This window comes from Acipenser ruthenus, chromosome 37 (genome assembly GCF_902713425.1).
Source record: "Acipenser ruthenus chromosome 37, fAciRut3.2 maternal haplotype, whole genome shotgun sequence".
Classification (NCBI taxonomy): Eukaryota; Metazoa; Chordata; class Actinopteri; order Acipenseriformes; family Acipenseridae; genus Acipenser; species Acipenser ruthenus.
This window is the reverse complement of record NC_081225.1, coordinates 6,386,893-6,410,569: the sequence shown is the minus strand read 5'-3', so window position 1 is coordinate 6,410,569 and position 23,677 is coordinate 6,386,893. Positions and strand designations below refer to the sequence as shown.

Here is a 23,677-nt window from a genome sequence, read left to right as displayed (position 1 = left end):
TCAACACGCACAAATAATGATCTGCAATCATGATGAGGGTCGCATTGAGTGCCGCCTGTACATCGGGCTGTTTAGCGGCCTCACTTATAGCCCAGAGGTGAGGTGAGTTAGGAGTACAGAGAGCAGTAGGTGATGTATGAGATTTGTGGAGCACGAAAATCAAGCCAAACAAAAAAATATGTCAGAGGCAGGGCAGCAAAGTCCTCTTGGCGCACAGAAAAAAAAGAAAAGTTTTCTGAGGAGGAGCTGAGAGTCCTTACGGCTGAGGTCACTATGAAATGGAGTTATTTGGAAAAACCTCAGCCAACATCAATTATGCTATCAAAGAGACCATATGGTCCTCTATAGTGGAGAAAGTCAATGCTGTCAGTGTTACCAGGAGGACAGTCAACCAGGTGATGAAAAGGTGGCAGGACCTCCAGCAGCGAACAAAAGCGAAACTCGCAATGCTGCACAGGCATGTAGCAGGAGGAGGGCAGCCATCCACATCACAGCTGACACCACACAAGAGCCAAGCATCGCCGCATCAGGAAGTGTACCAAAGCAGCCACCCTGAGGCCAATGACAAGTCTCTGAAGGTGTGTGCTTTTATACAGCTCTTAATTATTTGCTTCATTTTAATACATTTCAATATCATTTAAATTGATTAATGATGGCAAACTGCTAATTTGATAATAGGGGCAGAACGCCAGGTGAAAACCATTGTTACATACGCCGCATTTTTCGTGATCACTAAAGTCCCACTTTACGCCAGCTAAACACGTATTTTTGGCAGCAACATGGCTGTTTTGCAGCCGCAAATCCCTTTGCACGTATCCTTACATCAGCCCATAAATATATCTGAATACATAAACAATGTTCATACAAACTAAACAAACCCTCCTTGTAACTAGCTCCTAGTGACAAATGTACGATTACAGCGATACCATCTACATTTTCCAGTTGCTGTATTTAGTTTCTTCCCGTTTAAGAAGGCTACTTCAGAAAAGAATCCTTCCGAATTGAGGTGGTTTTAAAAAATACCTGTAGGGGGCTGTCACAAAGACGGCCGGAGTGGGTGGCGTCAGACCAGAAACAGGAACACAAACGACAGAGAGATGTGGAGTTTGGTGGAGCTGAGCGAATGCTTTCGCTCAGCATTTAATGAATAAACAGACAGAAAATAAACGTTTGTAACAAAACACAAAAACAGGACACGGCACTTGTAGCCAAAATAAACAGACGAACAAAACGGACTAGACAGTGCACAGACAGACGAACAAAACACGGTGAGCAGATAACTATTTACTTTACTTTTACAATTACCTCCGTCTCCAAACCCGTTCTCCACTCACCGAACACCTAACCACGAGTGACTAAAAATTTGCCTATTTATACTGTTGTGCTGGGATTCAATTACTAATTAATTATTCACTTGAATCCCAGCACGTGAATTAATTCTGTGCAACCCCGTGCTCACATATTACATTTAACCAGCACGTGAAGTGATTTGTGCTCTCCTCGTGCCTAAATACAAATCTACACTTTTTAAATACACGTGAAACACAGACCCGTTTATATCCTGTGTACCAATCTCTATACACCAACATTAACACACGCACCATACATCAACACATAACACACAAATGCACACAGGGGTGGGGCACTTTGCCACATATACCCCCCTTGTGCGCAGCACACATGGCCTCAACGGCCACCTCCCCCCTTAAATACCCAGCAGTCCAGGCCAAAGTCTCGGGCTGGGGAGGGAGGCTTCAGTGGGCCCATGGCTGGAAATGCTGTCAGCTCCCCTGCCGGTAGTGGCACGGCTGACAGCATGCTGGTCCCGTCCTGCAGCGAAAAAGCTGCGGGGGCAGGTGGTCCCCCGACCTCCCCCTTCTTCGTAGCCGGCAGCTCCCTCCTGTGGGGCTCCGGCCACAAGAACTCCTGCAGCGAAACTGCTGCTGGGGAAAGTGGTCTCCAGACCTCCTCCCCCTTCTTCGTGGCCGGCAGCTCCCCTTTCTGGGGCTCCGGCCACCGTACTCCCTGCGGAGGTACGGGCAGCAGAGGCAGCTCCTGCTCCTCTGCTCCGGGCGGTGGCGGAGGCAGAGGCAGCTCCAGCTCCTCTGCTCCTGGCGGTGGTGGAGGCAGAGGCAGCTCCAGCTCCTCTGCTCCTGGCGGTGGTGGAGGCAGAGGCAGCTCCAGCTCCTCTGCTCCTGGCGGTGGTGGAGGCAGAGGCAGCTCCAGCTCCTCTGCTCCTGGCGGTGGTGGAGGCAGAGGCAGCTCCAGCTCCTCTGCTCCTGGCGGTGGTGGAACCAGCAGGTATTCACCCTCTGCTGGTGGAGGTGGGAGGGGCAAGCAGTCCTCCCACTGCGGTGGAGGTGGAACCAGCAGGCATTCACCCTCTGCTGGTGGAGGTGGGACCAGCAGGTATTCACCCTCTGCTGGTGGAGGTGGGAGGGGCAAGCAGTCCTCCCACTGCGGTGGAGGTGGAACCAGCAGGTATTCACCCTCTGCTGGTGGAGGTGGCGGAGGTAGAGGCGATGGGGCTGGTGCTGGCCACTCAGAGGGAGGCTGTGGCGGTGCTGGCTCCCTCTGCTGTGGCAGCTGGGCATGTGCGCGCCGTGCTGCCTTCAGCAGCATAGCTAGAGGCTGCTGGGGGACACCAGCATCCTGCCCTTCTCCCCCCAAAAATTTTTCAGGGGGTTGAGCCTGTAACCCCTCCCCTTCTGGCTCTTGGGACGGCACCAGCAGGTATTCACCCTCTGCTGGTGGAGGTGGGACCAGCAGGCATTCTCCCTCTGCTGACAGCTTGGGTCCTACGGCTGTGGAAGCCCCGACTTCCCTCTTTTTGGGCTGTGGACGCACTGACTCCTCCCTTTTGGGCTGTGGACGCACCGACTCCTCCCTTTTGGGCTGTGGACGCACCGACTCCTCCCTTTTGGGCTGTGGACGCACCGACTCCTCCCTTTTGGGCTGTGGACGCACCGACTCCTCCCTTTTGGGCTGTGGACGTTCGGGCTCCCCCCACTCAGGCGTAGGACGTTCGGGCTCCTCCCACTCAGGCGTAGGACGTTCGGGCTCCTCCCACTCAGGCGTAGGACGTTCGGGCTCCTCCCACTCAGGCGTAGGACGTTCGGGCTCCTCCCACTCAGGCGTAGGACGTTCGGGCTCCTCCCACTCAGGCGTAGGACGTTCGGGCTCCTCCCACTTGGGCTGTGGACGCTCGGGCTCCTCCCACTTGGGCTGTGGACGCTCAGGCTCCTCCCACTTGGGCTGTGGATGCTCAGGCTCCTCCCATTTGGGCTGTGGAGGCAAAACCAGCAGGCATTCACCCTCTGCTGGTGGAGATGGGGACAGCAGGTACTCACCCTCTGCTGGTGGAGATGGGGACAGCAGGTACTCTTCCTCTGCTGGTGGACCTGCTACCTGGGCTGCTGTTCCACTTATAATTGCCTCCAGGTAGCTGAGGACCAACCCCACACCTTCCTCCCAGGTGCTTAGGGTCTGTTCCCTCGCATATGCCTCCCATCGCTCTCTGTCCATAAACCGCAGGAACTGGACGACTACTGGGATAGACTGGGCCTCCAGCCCAGCATTTTCCAGCATCCAGTCCCGCACTTTGATTTTTTTTCCCCTCTTTTTTTTCTCTCTCTCTTTTTTTTTTTTTTTAATCCAAAAATGCTGTTCCTGCTCTGGCCTGAGTCCTGGAGGCGCTGTAGATCCCACCGCTGCCACCACGTGTCACAAAGACGGCCGGAGTGGGTGGCGTCAGACCAGAAACAGGAACACAAACGACAGAGAGATGTGGAGTTTGGTGGAGCTGAGCGAATGCTTTCGCTCAGCATTTAATGAATAAACAGACAGAAAATAAACGTTTGTAACAAAACACAAAAACATGACACGGCACTTGTAGCCAAAATAAACAGACGAACAAAACGGACTAGACAGTGCACAGACAGACGAACAAAACACGGTGAGCAGATAACTATTTACTTTACTTTTACAATTACCTCCGTCTCCAAACCCGTTCTCCACTCACCGAACACCTAACCACGAGTGACTAAAAATGTGCCTATTTATACTGTTGTGCTGGGATTCAATTACTAATTAATTATTCACTTGAATCCCAGCACGTGAATTAATTCTGTGCAACCCCGTGCTCACATATTACATTTAACCAGCACGTGAAGTGATTTGTGCTCTCCTCGTGCCTAAATACAAATCTACACTTTTTAAATACACGTGAAACACAGACCCGTTTATATCCCGTGTACCAATCTCTATACACCAACATTAACACACGCACCATACATCAACACATAACACACAAATGCACACAGGGGCGGGGCACTTTGCCACAGGGGCGTGTCACCGTAACTTCTGTGCCTTGCGTATCCCCTGGTGGGCGTTGTTAAAACGTTTAGGAGTCTTTTCAGAAGAAGCCACTGTGGTTGAAAAGGGACATTCATCAGCAAGCCTGGTAAAATAAGAATCTAAAGCAGGAACAGCAACAGAAAATAAGAGAACACACAATAGGTTATTAAACAGGTAAGCAATTGAATATCATGATGATATCAATGGGGTTTTCTTTTCCATACATTGTACTTTTTATATTAACAGAATACTTCTTCTTCAGTAGTCCTTCCTAGTAGTCTGTGAACATTCATGGAACATTCATCCCTTTAAGATGACTCTGTGTCAGTCCTTTTCAATTTGGAGACAATCTGAAAACATATGTATTATTTTGTCAGTATTACTCCAGTTGTAATACAGTGCTTACACGGTTCTCCAGCTATCTGACACAAGGTTTAGATCCCCGCTTTGGGATCCTGCTTTGAATGCCGTTTGCATGGGAAAAACATTGTTGCTATCATTATTTTAAAAAAATACAAGAATGATGTCAGTAACATACACCCCCACCATGGCTGGAATTTCATAATAAATGCAATCAGCAGGATGAAATAGTTGATGACTATGATGTATATAAATAAGATGTACAGAATAGAAAAGAATGACAATGAATGGTGAAGTCGATTAACATGCCTGCTAGTATGTGGAATAACTTCTGATGTTGTGCTCTGGGCTCAACACAGAGTGTGGGGAAGAACAGTTGTCCCCTTGAGCTGGCATTAGCTCCTATCACTGAAAACCCCAAAACAACATGAAAACTTGCCGGGGACTTGATACTGGGCATAACAAGGTTCCTGTTAAAAAAAAAGAGCATCCATTGCCTGTCCTGTTGAAAATGGTTCAAACTTATCTAGATTAATCCTGTGTAATAGACCACCAGGGGTCTATCAATTTCAACTGTGGCAGATCTTCATACCACTGCCTTTCAAATCTCTAAAAAACAAACTTGTAAACAAACTGACTTGCACACCAGAATTAGTTAAGGAGCTTCTAAATTGATCTCCAATGGAAATGCAGTGGTTCCACTGCAATGCAACAGTTATGTACTGGTACTAAGAAACTAAGAAATTGTTCTGGGGGAGTAATCTGCAAACTGATAACATTTTTCAGTAATTTAGAACTGTAAATTGGTTCCTTTTTTAGACAGGTAACGAAATTCGGTAACGGATTACATTTTATGTAAAAAAATAACTTTGTTACTTTTCGGCTAATGCATAACGTGGAAATCATAAAGCGCTTCATGAGTGCAAGTCAAACCTTACATGCACATGAACACGCTTTTCATATCATCTTGGTAGAACATGGCGTCAGAGGAGGGATCGAGTGGGTTCGAGAGCTGGCTCTACAAAGGATATTTCAAGCTACATTTTATTCAGAGTAATACGTTATTTTAACTAGTTCCGGTTTTGTTTACAGATTACATTTTAAAAGTAACTTCCCCAATACTATATATAATTAATTTAAATGGCCTTCTTCACAATGTATCTGTTGCTCGTCATTTAATGCCTTTTGAATTGCAGGGCCAGAGAAATTGGTCATGCCATTAAACATGCATGAGCCACTTAGAGGAATGTTTCTCTCAGTGAGCAAAACGCTTCCTGCAAAGTGATGAGACTATTACAAGAATAGACGGAGAGGTAAGAAAAAAAGAAAGCAAAGATAAGTGTTAATGCAAATGTGAGTGTTTAAGTGCTGCTGTCACTGCCACTGCGCAAAACACCACTAACCCTGCCTGCTACCCTCAGGGAGCCAGAGTCACAGTGAGGGGACTTTGAATAATGCATTTCTGAAGGATGTGGAATTAGCATGCAGAGCCACATCAGCCCTGCAGCCACTCAATGTACAAGACATTACGCTTTCCTAAGGGCTGGCACACACATACAGTATGCAGCGTGGCATAGCTGGGCATTCTTGCGGTGCGATAGAGCTTAGTCCCCCACTGGGCACACATGAGCGGTATGCACTACGCCACTGACTTTTTGCTACAATATTGTAGAAAAATTTAATGCTAGTTGTCAGTACCACACAGTAGGCTATGTGCTTGAATATAATGTAATGTACCCCCATACTAAATAAAAACACTGGTTTGTTTATCAAAGTTGTTTTTCTGTGATCTATATGCAGGTGTATGAAATGAGCGATCAACTTGGCAAAGAAACATACACTGCTGACAGCAAATAGCCTACAATCATCAGTAGTGAACTACAGAAATGAAAAAAGGCAAAAAAGGTGATAACAGTATCATGTGATGCTGTGAGAGAATAGCGGTATAAAATACTGACATGCCTGTCCTGTTGTTGCTTCTATGGCTTCCCAGATGCGTGCCTTCATCTCAGCATCCTTGTAGGAAATATGGAAAGGATCAACACTTCAGGGTGCTTGGACACCTCCGTAGACAACAGTTTGTCATTCATGATTTTTCCTGTCAAGCATTTGTTGTCACCTCTTGGCTGTGATTGGTTAATTCACCGACGGTACCGCGTGGCAGCTAGAAAAAATGGTTCTGGATTTCATTTGAGCAGCACCGCTCAGCGACACTGCGATACTGGAGTAATATATATCTGTCTGGTCTGTGCAGCACCATTCAGTAACATTTCCAACGATACTGGCAGTAAAATGCTGCCTGATAAACGACAGCATTGTGCCGCATATGTGTGTCCCAGCCTTAATTCTACAGAAACGACTGTTTTAATAATCTAAACATTGACTACTACTAATACCACCACCAAACAAAAATCATAAGCCTGCTCTTTTGCATCCATCTTTTGTTTTTTATTGTTGTGACGGAAATATAATGAGTTCTGGTTGTAAATCTCCCTCTCGACCTGTGAGGGTACTAAGTAGTGAAAGGGAATGGCTGTGGACAGGTTGGCCTGACAGTTCATTCCGTGGGTCGGGAAGTCAGTCAGCCTGGAAGAAGGCGAGACTCCGGTGCGGGAACGTATTGACCTGGAAGGTAAACGAGGTAGCAGCTGCAGGCAATAGAATCAGCTGCAATCGTTTACCAAGGGGTCATGCATAATCGCATAAAAGGGGCCGGAGAATTGTAAATCTTTTCCTTCGCTTGGGTTTCAGAGAGACGAGGAAACTGGAAGGACCGGGAGATTTCCCCAAACAAAAAAACAGAGAAAGGAGTTTGTGAGTGTTTTGTTTGTTTTGTCTGTTTAGTTACTGTCTGTGTTTTTGTTATATAGCACTAGACGGCTAAACACCAATCCGGAGCTGTCACCAAGGGCCAGCACAAAACCGGATCACCACTGCACTACCGGGAGGGTGTTATTGTGCTTATGTAATGGCAATCCCACCCTACGCCACCCCACCCAATGGGTTGTCAAGTGAATCAGGCAAAGTGCTTCTGAAGGTTTTAAGCTGTGTTAGGCGATGAGATTGTTCCTACTATGCTTACCATTTTATAATAGCCAATTATAGTACAAGGTGCAAAGGTATGATCCATTTGGTTAAATTATACCTCAGAGATAACATTGCCCTATTTTGACAAACCAGTGGTGCTAATAACCCATGCACACTGGCAACCTATTCCAGTCCCATGCCATCATCATACCAGAGCTAGAGAGGCAGTGCTTATGGATCAGAACCATTGTGCTGTATTAGTCCAGGTTCCACTGCTTGTATCGTGGTATCCCTATAAAATGTATCTGTAAAAGGTATCCTGACCTGTGTGTGGTAAGATGTGTGGGAATTATAAGCTGTTTTGTAAATATGGAACAAGAAAACATTAGTTGATTAATTAACCACAATAAGTGATGACAAGCAAACCACAGAATTAAGAATAACCAAACGGTAACCTGGTCCCCTTTTAATTATTTTTTATCCACAAGTTGCATCTGAAAAGAACTGTCTCAAGGCTACGGGTTATATAAATTACTATTGTGCAAATAATATGCTGGTTGCATGTCAAAAGATTGCATGGGAGCCCCTTAGCAATGGTTGAACACCTGCCAGGAATTAAGATTAAACTGGGTAAGATTTCTAAACATCTGTGTTTCCCTAAGCCCAGAAGTTTTCTGTAGTGCAACAACTACACTAGTATCGCTGGAAACACCAAATGTATAGGTAAATCTTTAAGAAATGGTCTGTTCTCAAATCATTCTACTGTTTTCTGTTATTTCTTTATTTTTATTTATTTTTCTGTTCCCTTACCTTTCCTGATGTTTGCGTATGATTCTATTTTTTACGTGACTAAGGGGTTTAAGCATGCATAAGCTCTTTTTAGTCGTTTAGATGGGTAATTTTCAGTGCTTCCAGGCATTTAGTCGTCCGTCTATTTTAAGTTATTCACCGCTAGTTAACTTAGCTGACATACCCCTGCGTGCGATTTCCGAAGCATTTACACATCTGTTACTAGGCTTTTAGGGATTGGTGTAACTTCAGTCACTAATTGTTTCAAAGATAACAATTCACTACCCCTTTGATAGCGAGAATGGGAGGGTTTTTTTCGAAGTGGTTGCAGTGCACAGACAGAGAGAAGGAGAATGTATACTTTTGCTAGATTATACAGCCCCCATATTTGTTTTTGGACCTAAAATGATCAGATTAGTTTTTGACTAAATACACAAGCAATGTTGGATTTATGTGAGGAGATATCAGAGGATTTGAACTCCACAATGTGCAGCTTTGCCATTCCTGTGGCAGTGAAAATAACCACTGCCCTAAGATTCTATGGGGGCTTTTTAAAGTATGGAGGATATTTTATGCAGTGTTGCCAACTCCACAAAGCAGGAAGTCACCAAAGAAACCTCACAAAGTCACTAGATGTCGCTATTTAGACATTCTAAAGTCGCCATAAATGTTGCTAGACAATTTGCCAAGTATTCCAGATAGAAATCTCAAGAAGTCTCTAGATGTTGCTATTTAGAGACCTTTATAAAAAAAGATAATTGACCAAGTGTGCTGCATAGGCGGTTCTGGCAGTGGACTTGCTGCAGGTAGCAATGCTGGTAGCTGCAATGCTGACAACGGAAATGCTGACAGCGGAGCGAGGTCCTCCTCCAGTGGCAATGCTGACAATGGAAATGCTGACAGCGGAGCGAGGTCCTCCTCCAGTGGCAATGCTGACAATGGAAATGCTGACAGCGGAGCGAGGTCCTCCTCCAGTGGCAATGCTGACAATGGAAATGCTGACAGCGGAGCGAGGTCCTCCTCCAGTGGCAATGCTGACAATGGAAATGCTGACAGCGGAGCGAGGTCCTCTTCCAGTGGCAATGCTGACAGCGGGGCGAGGTCCTCCTCCAGTGGTAATGCTGTCAGAAGAAATGCTGAGAGTGGGGCAAGGTCATCCTCCCATGGTCCAGTGGCAACGCTGGCAGCTGCAAGGCTGACAGCAGGGTGGCATACACCGGCTGTGGCGGGGGCACTCCGTACTCCAGGAGTGGTGGTGGCACTGGCAGCGGTAATGCTGCCCTCAGCGCGGGACACTCCTGCAGTGACAGCGACGCTGCGTACTCTGGCAGTGCAACTATTGCGGTTGGAGGTGGTCTCCTCACTTCTCCCCCTCTTCTCTCTAGCTGGCGGCTCCCTTCTCTTGGGCTCCAGCCCCAGAATTTCCAGTAGCACAACTGCTGCTGCGGACACAAGAAAAGCCCCAGGTGCCTCACTCAGCCCTGTTTGGGCAGCCACTCCCACCTCCTGCTTTCCCCAATGGCAAAGCACCACTCCTCCCCTTTTAGACAGGTGAGGCAGACGTCCATCTTCTCCATTCTTCTCACACAAAAAGAAAATCCAGAAAAATAAAAAATGTGTACCCGCAGTACTGTTCCTGGCCTGCGTCTGTGGAACTGCTGTTTTCCATTTTCTGACACCATATCTGACCAAGATAGCATTGTAGTGAAGAAACACACAGTACTGTGAGTAAATGAATTGCTGATGCGCAGATTTATTAAACAAATAGATAGTTTAAACAAAACAAAACACTGTACACAAAAGAAAACGGCACGGTGGCCAAAACAGCAATTGTTAATTCTGTATTTTCCTTCACCTCCCAACTCTAGTTCCGCCTCTGAACACACAACCCCTTTATCACCCGTGATCACCCTATTTATACACCTGTGTTTTTGCAGGGAGGATTTTAACTGCCTCCCTGTCACCCACTATTCCACACACACACAAACACACACCCAGTGCTCACATAACCCAAACTATACAAAATAAACAAAAAACAGTTAATTTACAAAACACCAATGTCACCAAATTTTAACAGTCAGTCTTAAACAAATGCACACAAAAAAAACCTCTCTCATCAGTCGACAATTCATTCCTCTTTTAGATAATGACACAAACTGTTTCATTCCAGTTAATGACACAAAACGTATTTGTCTTGTAGCAAACTATATGCATTTGTTTAAATGTAAAGAACAATTAAATGTACAGTATTAAAACACTACTTTTTTAATTCTTTATTTTTTCTCGCACTCAATGTGCTGTCATAGGCAAACGTGAAACCTGGTTTATATCATGACCCGCTTTATATCACAAATTACGCCTGCATGTGAATCATGATATAAAGCTGGTTAATCTGTACTTCTTAACACATATCAACATTCACTCAATATCTAAATCTGTCCCAGTCCCAGTCCCTTTAAAAGTATTGCTTGAAAGTGGATCTGTGAATTGCTAACCTTTGCAGACAGTTCAGTTTTGCAATAACTGCAATAGGCCTTAAGAACATAAGAACATAAGAAGGTTTACAAATGGGAGGAGGCCATTCAGCCCATCTTGCTCGTTTGGTTGTTAGTAGCTTATTGATCCCAGAATCTCATCAAGCAGCTTCTTGAAGGTTCCAGACCCTCACAATTCTCTGTGTAAAAAAGTGCCTCCTATTTTCTGTTCTGAATGCCCCTTTATCTAATCTCCATTTGTGACCCCTGGTCCTTGTTTCTTTTTTCAGGTCAAAAAAGTCCCCTGGGTCGACATTGTCTATACCTTTTAGGATTTTGAATGTTTGAATCAGATCAGATGAGACCTTGGTTGAGTTGCCTTCCACAGGTTTTACCCAACCATTAAATTGCTGAGACTGTCACTCCTTTTGGAATCGCTGAGTGTGCTTTGGTTTTTGACTTTTGAATCAGGTGGACTGCAAAAATTATTTAAAAAATATGACAAAATGACCACTACGCTGCTTTTCATGTGTTCCTTTCCGTAACTACCAGCTACGAGCAAGTAACGCAACAGCGTGCATAATCATCGGGGCACGTTAACATTGTGTAGACGTGATGACGTCACCGTGGCGTGCAACTGACTGTACTACTTCTTCACTAGATTTGTCGCTAGTCGCTTTGACAATGTTTTTGTTGCTAGAGAAACCCAAAAGTCGCTAGATCTAAAGATAAAGTTGGCAACACTGATTTTATGTCAAACCGAATACAAGAATAAATAAATAATTAAATAAATAAATACATATAGAAATAAATAAATGTATTTATTTATTAATTTATTTCAACATTTACCGGATTCTGCTGAGTCAACGCCCCAGTTTGAACGATCACCCCACCCCAACTTTTAGCTGAAAGTCAAATTTTAACTATTAATTTCCAGGTTTTTAATAACCATGCACAAATAATGCCTGAGGAACTATCGCGGGTCACTTGAATAGAAAAAACTGCCTAGAAGTAGTTGCTCTGTGTATTGAATAATTCAGGGTTAGGGTTCATCTTTGGTTCAGATCGGATGATACAGACTCTGCAGTCTGATGGATTACGCTTTCCTGTTACTTTACAATAGACATATGTACTCTACAATACACATACTCTACAATACACGTTGTTTATTTTTAGACACTGCAAGAGCTTGTAACTCAGGCACCATTGTAAACGTAATCTATCGACTGGTACCTAATGTTAAAAATACAATAATGCCTGTAATTTCACCCCTACCTGAGTCAATGCCCCCCCCCCCCCATACACTTTTTCCTTAATGGCAACTTTACACCCCCCCAGGTGTTGACTCAGCAGAATCCGGTATTCCTTTATTTATTTATTTGTTCATTTATTTGTTCATAAAATATCCTCCATATCAAAGATCCATCAGTGACAACTCGGGTACAAGCCTAGCTCTACCATGTCCAAAATAGTGACTGAAGTGACTGCACGTGAATAAATATATATGCTTTCCAAAAACTACAATTGTCACAAAAAACAAAAGAATAATTGTATACAATTGCAGGGAACACGTTATCCCATCCTCTTTTTTGTATGGTCAGAGGATCTGTTGATCCTTTGCCTTGCGGGAAGGTTTTACATGAATGAAGAACTGCATCAACAAATATTTTTTACTTCCTGAAATGAAAGATTAGCTTTTCTGTTCTTTTTTATGTTCTGCAAAACCAGAGAGGCAGACTCTCCAGTTGTATTGAGGTTTGCAGCCATTTATTGTGAAGCACGCCTTGTGTTTTTTTTATTGTTTTTTTTTTTTTTCAGAAACCCAAATGACCTTTACAAATGCCTAACTAAATGTAGCCGATTCTGAGCCCCGTCTGCTCATTACCATTCTAATTCATATTCTGCCTCGTCAATGAACACATTAGGTTTTGAAAATCACAGCTACATTGACACGTCTAATCCAGTGTCACATGTAGGAGAGAATTTAGTCATGTAGATGAACATAAGTGATTTAGATGCTTAAACCCCTAATTAAACACTTTATTTACAAAAAACGGGGATATACTAGCCCTGACTACACTTGCCTAAAAAAAAAAAAATGTAGTCACGTATAAAAAATAGGGCCCATAGTGCATAAACTGTATTTTGGGTGAAGTGAATGTTATGAACTGAAATTCCAAGTGTTTCTGTGGAGTTGAGCACGCCTTTATTGAGTAAAATGCTACATTACCTTGAAGTCATGAGTACTTCCAATTAATACAGTACATACTTGCTAACTTATGGGGTATGCATTAACTACAGCCTTACATTTGAACTGTAATGCTAATTTGAACTACTGTACAAAAATTTGGTGTTATTTAGTCCCCATTTAGTCCTGCCTTAATAATGTGGTGAACCGCGGTTGCCGCAGGCAGGAGCTTCTCACAGGCAGAGATGGGACTCGACCCGGGGACCTCCCGCTTTGAAGCATAGCGCTGATACCACTGTACAAAGGAGCGGGGCTCACTTGCAGGAGCTGGTATCGGACTTATGTCTTCATGTTTTTAGATTGCGTCACCTACCAGCCTTGACCCCTAACCCTGTGCATGCTACAATAATATAAAAAATATTCTAGTCCGTAGTTAGCTACCCACTAGTACTAGGCTGTTTATTTTTTTGTTTTCTGTAAATCTTCCTTTTTCAGTCTGTTATGCTCTCCCTTTCCAAGTCAACAGACACGCTCCCTAAAATAATATATATATATATATATATATATATATATACAAAAATATTTGTTTTAAACTGTACCAATACTGCAGATAATATTGTATTCCTTATTGATTGCCTTGCTATGCAATATAACGCATCCAGGCTGTCTCCAAACACATCATATTGTATGTAATATATAGATGTACCTTCAGGGGTGTAGTGCTGTGGGGTCAGCAGGGAGAGCTGACCCCTCACTTCCTGGGCAGGGAGAGCACCGCTTCTGTACTTCACATGTGGCCTTACACAAATCATTTTTTGTTTTGCAAACCGATGCACTTCTGTTTCAAAACCTCAGTCTCATTCGCTCTTAAGCGGCTGCAATAGGACAGTGAGAAGAGCTGATTCTAGACCAAACCATTCAATAATAATAAGATGAAGAATCCAGTTGCTTATTCACCAGTCACAAACACGCAATGCAAGCGATTCAACTGCAGTTTGTATTTTAAATTGAAAACCCTGCCTTACTGGTCATGTGTTTCTGGCAATTCCCAGGCAGGCTACAATTGAATGTAACAACAAAGGTGAGAATGTGAAAGAGTGAATGGTCAGGTTAAAAATAGCGTTTATCAGATTATAGCCAATTGTAATCCGAAAATCTGTCTCTAAAGTCGAATAAACAAACATTTTAGATAGTGTCCTGTTTTCATCTGCACTATGAAACTAGGTTGTGTTTCACAGGGGGTATGAATGCTATGTGCCAGCTGTAGTAAAGAAAAAATATCAACAAAGAAAAAAAGGACACACCAAATTTGCATTCTTTTCAATGCCCATCAACGACGGCACTCCCAGCCTTTTTCATTCAGCTCATGTCCACACAATGAGATGTGCTGGGTAAATTCCTTTGCAATAACAAGGGACAGATTACTGAATCATGAACTCAGAAAAGAACCACGTAATGTCATTAAGAATCCTGCCACTAAATGCTACCTGGGATATGCTGACATTTTCTAAGAAACTTAATTGTCTTGAGCGAGACGCTATCGTTAGCATGCTGGAGTAGTGATTCCTTCAGGGACGAGCTCACAAGGCTGGGTTGCAAAGAGAGCAGGCTGCAGGAACTCAGATAGTCTATTTGATTTTTCTTGACAGTGCTCTTTGCTGAATTGCTGCAGAAACAGACGTATCACAGATCAGAAGTCACATTAAATGTTACACTTTCATGTGTGAGCTGTTGTATTGTTTTAATTAAACTGCATTTTGTGGATATTAGTATTTGGTGGGTTTACTGCTAAATGTACAGCTTACTGCTTAAAACAAACATAGCAATGCAATTAGAGAAATGTTTCGACAGGAATTGTCAATGGACTCAATTCTCAAATTCAAATCTTCATTAGCACATTTTCTAGCACAAGTAACAACAATAAAGTTGAACAATTTATAGCTAAAGAAAAATACAGTCAACATTCGAATATCCTTTACCCAGATACCCGTCAGTCGCGTTTTACCACCCTTGTATTAAGAAAAAAATCAATCCCCATTATATATTATAATTCTTTGTAACAAATTAATGTACTTACTCGTCACACGCAATTTCAACTCCGTCACCAGTTTTCTGATACAAAGCCCATCTCTTCAATGTTACAATTTATTTGAATGTCCATCACAGCCCTTTTTTTTGCTCTGCATGCCAAATCAGTCTGTTTTTATTGTGCAGCCAAAAAAACTGCATTATCATCTAACACAATGTGCATTTTAGGATTTTTTATAAAATCGTTGTTTTTATTACTATTATGTATTGTGGTCAGTGTTTTCAAAAGTATAAGATATGACAAATGTGTTATTCAATAACCTGAGGGCCCTTTCTCCCTGAAAGGTTAGTTAAAATATGTTGATGCCTGAACAAATTACAATAACTGTACACAAACCATATGTGAGTTTTAATTACAATGTGAGGGGGGAGGGAATTCCATACCTTCACAGCAGATATGGAATACTGTGCCCCCCTATGTAGAGTATTGGGGGACCCCAGGGTCTAATATAATTGCACACATAACCCAAATAACAGTCTGTACACAAACCATGTGACGTCATCTTGAAATGTGTGTTTTAATTACAATGTGAGGGGATACGGAATTCCGTAGCTTCACAGCAGCTATGGATTACTGTACCCCCCCCCCCCCCCCCCCCCCCCAACCGGATTTAAAAGTATGGTACTGTATTACAGTCTACGTGTCGTCTCTTTTGGCAGATGATATTTTCAGAATCATATTCTGAATTAAAATACTTCTACTCTTGAAAATATTGTACTGTGCTAACAAAACCAATACAGTACATCTAAATGGAAGCCTACTTATTTTAAAACACAGTCCTTTCAGATATGTATTTTTGTGTTCCCTGAAAAATGGACAAGGGTTGGAACAGGCCAAAATGAAATAATTAGTTATTTAACATTAGACAGTAACATTACCCAGAAGACACTGCTGGGGTGGAATGACCCAGGAAGTGAAGCAGTAGCAGATGTCTGTCTTTAAAATGGAAATAGACGTTTGCTATAACATGTGTTTTAAAAACTGCACATTTAAGACCTTTGTAGCTGATGGAAGTTACACAAGTTCATATTAAAATGTAAAATTCAGGGGGATATTTTCAATTCAGTCAAGTTCCTTCAGTTGGTTGGTGTCTCATCATAACAGCAGCTTTCTTTCTGAAAAGATGTCCAGCAGTTACTGGTAACTATAAATACACACAGCAGACACAAATGCATAATTAGCTAATGCATTATTTCAAATATTAGCAGAAGGAAAACAATCAACTGGCGCAGAGCTGCGCTTGCCAGACGGTCGTATCCCTCATTCCACTCTCCTAAGAGGCGGGAGGTAAATATGCTAATCTGCATTCTCGCTCTTAAAGTTGTACTCTGCTTTGAGAAACTCATGCATTGTTATTGTCCAGTGTTATATATAATAAATATTGGCGCAGTCCAGTTTCAACTTCAATTATCTCCACAAGTGCACCTCAAATTATCGTGTTATGAACCCTAGTATATATTCTTGTCACTCCTTTAAGAGTTACTGTACTTGATTGTATGCCTATTGTACATTACAGCTAAGGGGGCAGTGGCTGTTATTTTAGGGCTAACTGGATAAAGGCTTACCCTTATTATCTCTAGTAGCAATATAGTGGCACAATAGGAGACTAGGAGTGTATGAGAAAGGTTTAGTGAAGGCTGGTGCAAAATCAAGGCAGTTCTCGTTTTCAGCATGTAGAGACAGGCATGTAGACATACAGACGGATAGACACAATCCATGCATAGGGGTCCCTCTTTTTAGCTCGCACCCTAAACATCAAATGAGACCTCATTCTAAGTTCTCACGAGACAGTCTAAGTTGACAATGTGTTACATGCGCAATATTGGCACTTAATAGTGCATAATGACGTTGCTGTACAAAAAAATATCTTCTAAATGACAATGATTTGCCAAAAAACAAAGAAATGATTTGCATAGGTTTTTTAATTCCAATTTGTTCACAGATACTTAGTAGATAAATCTGCGCTAGAGGCTGCAGTGAAAAACATTCAAAAAAAAAAATAACACACATCGTTATCATCCCAGGACTACATAAAAGAGGTTTAATTTAAGCGAAATGTGCTGAGTTTTTATTTTCCATATGCTAAATGAATGCAATCAGCTTGTTTATTTCAAAGCCTTGATGACTGGACTATACTCCCCTGCAGTCTTTTTCTGGTCTCACTGAAATCATTATTCTTCCAGCTCTTGGTTGGCTGGCATTCAAGAGGGTTTCTGCTCAGGTGTTCATTAAATATGTGTCAGTGCTACAATGCAGGTACACCCCTGTTGTGAGGTGTTGAAAACTGAAATACAGAAAATACATGTTACTATTAATCAGGTAATTAGTAATCAACATTTACATCTGTGTGAAGTACAGGAGTTTACAGCCTTGTTATTTACAGCTGTCTCATGACCCCTGTAACATCTTCAGACTGCACGTGCCTGTTGTAGTTAATAAACATTAATGTCTTCACCGACTTCACCTCAGAACAGCTGTACAAACCAACCGGCAAAAACAGCAGAATGACGTCAAGATTACTAAAAAAGTGGATTAAACAACAAGAAACTGCTGCAACAGTAACAAAAACTTTGAGCGAAACACACATTTACTATGAATGTACCTCGAAGAAATAACAGAAATCTATCAAATTGTTTTCAACGAATTATAACACATTAAATGCACTCTACTGTACATGTAATGGTAAAATTGTATCAAGCTTATCAAGAACACCTTGATAAAATTACACCCTTATTATGTACATTATGGTGTACTTTATTGCCTATGTTATTTTACTAACAAAAATAAATAAATAATAATGTCAAGAAATGAATTATTTCTGAACCTTTTTATTACTTTTCCATGGGATCTGCCTGCTCGATTTCCATAGTGAAGATGAGGAAGATAGCAATTCAACTGGATATTAAGTCATACTGGCCTAGAAAAAAAGCTTTCTTTCTGTAATATTTTGTTTTGGCAGCGTGCAGCCAGAGGAGGGCTCAGAAATTCTGCTAGGCCCAGAGGTGACCTATGGCCCGCCTGACCTGGCTTTGTCCAGTCCGGTTGCCATGACGATAGCCCACTGTGCAGAGGTCAACATGGAGCACTGGAGCATCCGGCTCAAGAGGCAGGTCGAACAGGACAAGTGGGAGGTAAGCCAGCTCACCTGTGGGTTAGGCATGGTAACGATAAGGAAATGGAGTAGGCTACAAAATCACTGACAGAAAGAACAATGTTACGTTTCTATAGAGCCTTACAGGTTTCTATCAGACTGCAGATCATAAGGGCACAACCTGCCAAGTACCTGCAGCCCCTGCTTTTATTTGCGATTGTTAGCAGAGATGCTGCACATTTATAAATCTTAAAAATCCCCAATGAGAATCCCCCTTTAAATGTCTGAGCAGATATTAATTGTTTTGGGTTTGGTAACTGGGTGTGTTTGAACAAAAATGACGAATAATCGTATTTCTCCAATTAAATCGTTGTATGACCTCCTGTGTGACACAGTAATTGTGAGGTGGATCTTTAAAATCGTATTTTTAAAGTGGAGATGATTATATATACAGGGTTATGAGGCGGAGTGTCCCGCCCCTTTTTTCATATTATAAGTTATATGTTTATATGACGGCAAAAGCCGATTATTGTTTGTTATTGTTTTGTATATATGTTTTTAAAAACCTTGTGAGGATGCGTGGCTGATCAGCTACTGATTATTTAACTAGCTGACAGTGGCACATCCCTAAACTCGTGCAGAATATGGCCGAGGGGTAATAAGATAATTAACAGCTAGTTAACCCCACGGCCAGAATATAAAAGCCTGCAGCTGTCCGCACTCACGGAGGAGAGTACGGGAGAGCGAGCAAGGAGAGAGTTATTAAAATATAAGCAATTGCTAAGCGTGCGGGTTTGTACACCAGCACAAGACTTGTTTGTTTATTTCTGTTTGTTTGGCCAACGCGCCTTTTTGTTTAGTATGTCTTTTGTTCTGTTTAAATCTTTTGTTTTATTTTACTTAATAAAACACTGAGCGCCGTTGCGCTCCAGTTTTGCACCGCCATTACCTGTTTTGGTTTGTGTTCCTGGTCTGTGACGTCACCACACCTGCGCACGGCAAACCATCCTGTCACAGGCTACCAAGATATTTAGCACATAAGGGGTCTAAGAATGACTTGAGGTGACGCATTTATTTCCTCTTTTATCTCAGTTTCAAGGCTGGTAATAACAGCATCATTTTGACCGGTTTTCTTCCTAACACAGTATAGGAAGAAAACTTCTTAAGAAGTCTGCTAGTTTGCTGGAAGTAATGTAATAATAAAATAAATAAATAAACACATTTGATATACTGCATTTCTTGAGGCAAAAATAATACTGACTTTGAATTGTTCATTCTTTGCCTTCAGCTATGCACTGATTTGCTTTTCTTGTATAAATAACAACAAAAAAAACAATAACAGGCTAATCTCACAGTAATCATATTATTCATAAAAGAAGCAAAACATATTTTAAAGAAGTAAAACTTTTGGCAGTAATTTTCCCAAATGTTGGGAGATGTACGTCATGCTTTATTCCTGTTGTAATTTCTCCAAGTTTGCAGAAGTTTTATTTAATCATGATCACCCATGTCTAATATTTTACAATAGTAATTAAGGCCTTGGCTAAAATGCCTGTCTGCTTGGCATTTTACCACAAAATATACAATTGAGTCTTTAAAGTGATTTTTTTTTTTTAAATGTCTTTTTTACCCTGGTTTTCTCCCCAATTTGGAATACCCAATTATTATTTGTATCCCGGTTCACCGCTGCAACCCCCCGGCAACTTGGGAAAAGGAGGCCGAAACACACATCCTCCGAAACGTACTCCTGCCAATCCATCATTTTTCGCACTGCGGATCCACAGCGAAGCCACCAGACCTATAGTACCGGAGGACAACGCAGATCTGAATGGTTCCCTATCAGCCACAGGGGTCGCTGGTGCGTGGTGAACCGTGGATTGCTCTGCCGACCTAATCCCTCCCTACCCGGGCGGCGCTCTGCCAATTGTGTGCCACCTCCTAGGAACCCCCAGTCATGGTCGGCAATGACGTAGCCTGGATTTGAACCTGTGATCTCCAAGCTATAGGGTGCATCCTGCACTCCACGCGGAGCACCTTTACTGGATGCGCCACTCGGGAGCCCCTGTAAACATGTATTTTGATTTTAAAATGTGATATCTGATACAACACTTGTTCGGTCATTTCACCTGGAGAGAGAGAGATTATCCCCACCCCTTCAATAGCAACATACCTGTCATTAACTAACCAGTTGCTTCCCTGGCATTCTTTCAATCAGTAACATACCTTGACCCAGAAGACACTGCTGAGGTGTAATGACCCAGCAAGTGAAAGTGTAACAGATATATTAGAAAAATATGGCATATAAACTTAGACATTTCTTTAACCTAAAGATGTACCAATAATATCGAGAAAATGGGTGTTTGGGCTAAAAAAAAAACACACACATATCAGGAGTAGGAGATATTGATTATTTCTCCTGGTGAACACTCCAGAGTAAGCGTTGAGAAATACATTTCCATCTGGTTTATGACCCATAAAACAATCAGGAATATGTTTAAAATGATATTGTTGTGATACTGGCAGCATGGGCTGCAGCAAAGATAAAGAAAAGCATTTGTTTGTAAACACAGTGGCTTCTGTAACACTAAGATATCATTACCCCAGGGGGTGGAGACGTTACCAAACCCATAATATATAAATCCTCACAAATCATATTAAAGAACTAAAATAAAAACAGGGGCCTTTTTATGCACGCCCATCACTCCCAAATGTTCTTCAAACTAACTATTCTGGAAGTCGTATGACAATAAAACTGGCTTGATTTAAACGATATGCATTTACTGTAAGTATACATTGAAACAAAAAAATGACCTTGCATTAACATAAATGTATTAAAGATGTTCTATTGACCTTTTGCAAACAAATCACCAAATCACGTGACCTAATGTGTGGCCGGCAGTTTTGGACGGCAATATATAGATCATCAACTGAGACTACTGCTGCAAAAGTGTTAATAAAAAAGCAGACACATTGCCTAGAAACTTTGTCTTTTTTTATTAATACTGGCGAAACAACTTAGTATGATCAATGCACGCTCATGATGGACTCACGTGACATGTGCATGCCACTGTTTATGCCAGTGGTTCTCAACTCTGGTCCTGGAGGACCTCTTTGTCTGCTGGTTTTTGTTCTAGCTGTGCTCTCAATTTGAATTAAAGCCCTTAATTAAAGTAATAATTGGCTTTATTAGATCTTTTCAATTTTGTTAAGCTCTTAAACAGGTGGAGATAGTTTGGAAGTGTTCAGTTAATTAAGTTCAGAGCCATTTACAGAAAAGTTTCAAAATCAGTGCAAATACAGTGCCTTGCGAAAGTATTCGGCCCCCTTGAACTTTGCGACCTTTTGCCACATTTCAGGCTTCAAACATAAAGATATGAAACTGTAATTTTTTGTGAAGAATCAACAACAAGTGGGACACAATCATGAAGTGGAACGAAATTTATTGGATATTTCAAACTTTTTTAACAAATAAAAAACTGAAAAATTGGGCGTGCAAAATTATTCAGCCCCTTTACTTTCAGTGCAGCAAACTCTCTCCAGAAGTTCAGTGAGGATCTCTGAATGATCCAATGTTGACCTAAATGACTAATGGTGATAAATAGAATCCACCTGTGTGTAATCAAGTCTCCGTATAAATGCACCTGCACTGTGATAGTCTCAGAGGTCCGTTTAAAGCGCAGAGAGCATCATGAAGAACAAGGAACACACCAGGCAGGTCCGAGATACTGTTGTGGAGAAGTTTAAAGCCGGATTTGGATACAAAAAGATTTCCCAAGCTTTAAACATCCCAAGGAGCACTGTGCAAGCGATAATATTGAAATGGAAGGAGTATCAGACCACTGCAAATCTACCAAGACCTGGCCGTCTCTCTAAACTTTCAGCTCATACAAGGAGAAGACTGATCAGAGATGCAGCCAAGAGGCCCATGATCACTCTGGATGAACTGCAGAGATCTACAGCTGAGGTGGGAGACTCTGTCCATAGGACAACAATCAGTCGTATATTGCACAAATCTGGCCTTTATGGAAGAGTGGCAAGAAGAAAGCCATTTCTTAAAGATATCCATAAAAAGTGTCATTTACAGTTTGCCACAAGACACCTGGGAGACACACCAAACATGTGGAAGAAGGTGCTCTGGTCAGATGAAACCAAAATCGAACTTTTTGGCAACAATGCAAAACGTTATGTTTGGCGTAAAAGCAACACAGCTCATCACCCTGAACACACCATCCCCACTGTCAAACATGGTGGTGGCAGCATCATGGTTTGGGCCTGCTTTTCTTCAGCAGGGACAGGGAAGATGGTTAAAATTGATGGGAAGATGGATGGAGCCAAATACAGGACCATTCTGGAAGAAAACCTGATGGAGTCTGCAAAAGACCTGAGACTGGGACGGAGATTTGTCTTCCAACAAGACTGATCCAAAACATAAAGCAAAATCTACAATGGAATGGTTCACAAATAAACATATCCAGGTGTTAGAATGGCCAAGTCAAAGTCCAGACCTGAATCCAATCGAGAATCTGTGGAAAGAACTGAAAACTGCTGTTCACAAATGCTCTCCATCCAACCTCACTGAGCTCAAGCTGTTTTGCAAGGAGGAATGGGCAAAAATTTCAGTCTCTCGATGTGCAAAACTGATAGAGACATACCCCAAGCGACTTACAGCTGTAATCGCAGCAAAAGGTGGCGCTACAAAGTATTAACTTAAGGGGGCTGAATAATTTTGCACGCCCAATTTTTCAGTTTTTTATTTGTTAAAAAAGTTTGAAATATCCAATAAATTTCGTTCCACTTCATGATTGTGTCCCACTTGTTGTTGATTCTTCACAAAAAATTACAGTTTTATATCTTTATGTTTGAAGCCTGAAATGTGGCAAAAGGTCGCAAAGTTCAAGGGGGCCGAATACTTTCGCAAGGCACTGTATATCCACGGAAAAGGAAAACAATTTAAACCGATTGTATTGTTTTATTACGTTTTCTAACTTTTATACAAGGGACCCATTCCTAACTGTGTGTGCTGGAGCCAGGCTCGTGAGAGTACAGTAACCCCAGTGAGTGCTGCAGCTCTAGCTGCTGTATGCTGGTTTCCGCTCACACATTCATTAATGTGGAACCTAGACCAGGTTTTATGAGGAGCAGGAGCGCATTCATTTATTTATTTTCCCTTAAGTAAGTATACTTTGGTCAAAATAGTACAACATATTGTACTAATAGCATACTAAACCATACTTCTTTATATAAGGGTTAAAGAGCTAAACCACTTATATACTCACTTTTTAACATATTTGCCACAGATTGCT

At 42.1% G+C, this 23,677-nt stretch overlaps 1 protein-coding gene across 2 annotated transcripts in view; it reads left to right on the top strand.

Moving 5' to 3' along the window:
* The window catches only part of LOC117966096 (netrin receptor UNC5D-like), a 296,114-nt gene that overhangs the window by 252,605 nt on the left and 19,832 nt on the right, over window positions 1-23,677 (top strand). For both annotated transcript variants that reach the window (XM_059008505.1, XM_059008504.1), the window contains exon 12: window positions 18,243-18,414. In XM_059008505.1, the coding sequence (XP_058864488.1) occupies window positions 18,243-18,414 (172 nt within the window). The remainder of the gene's footprint in view (window positions 1-18,242; window positions 18,415-23,677) is intronic.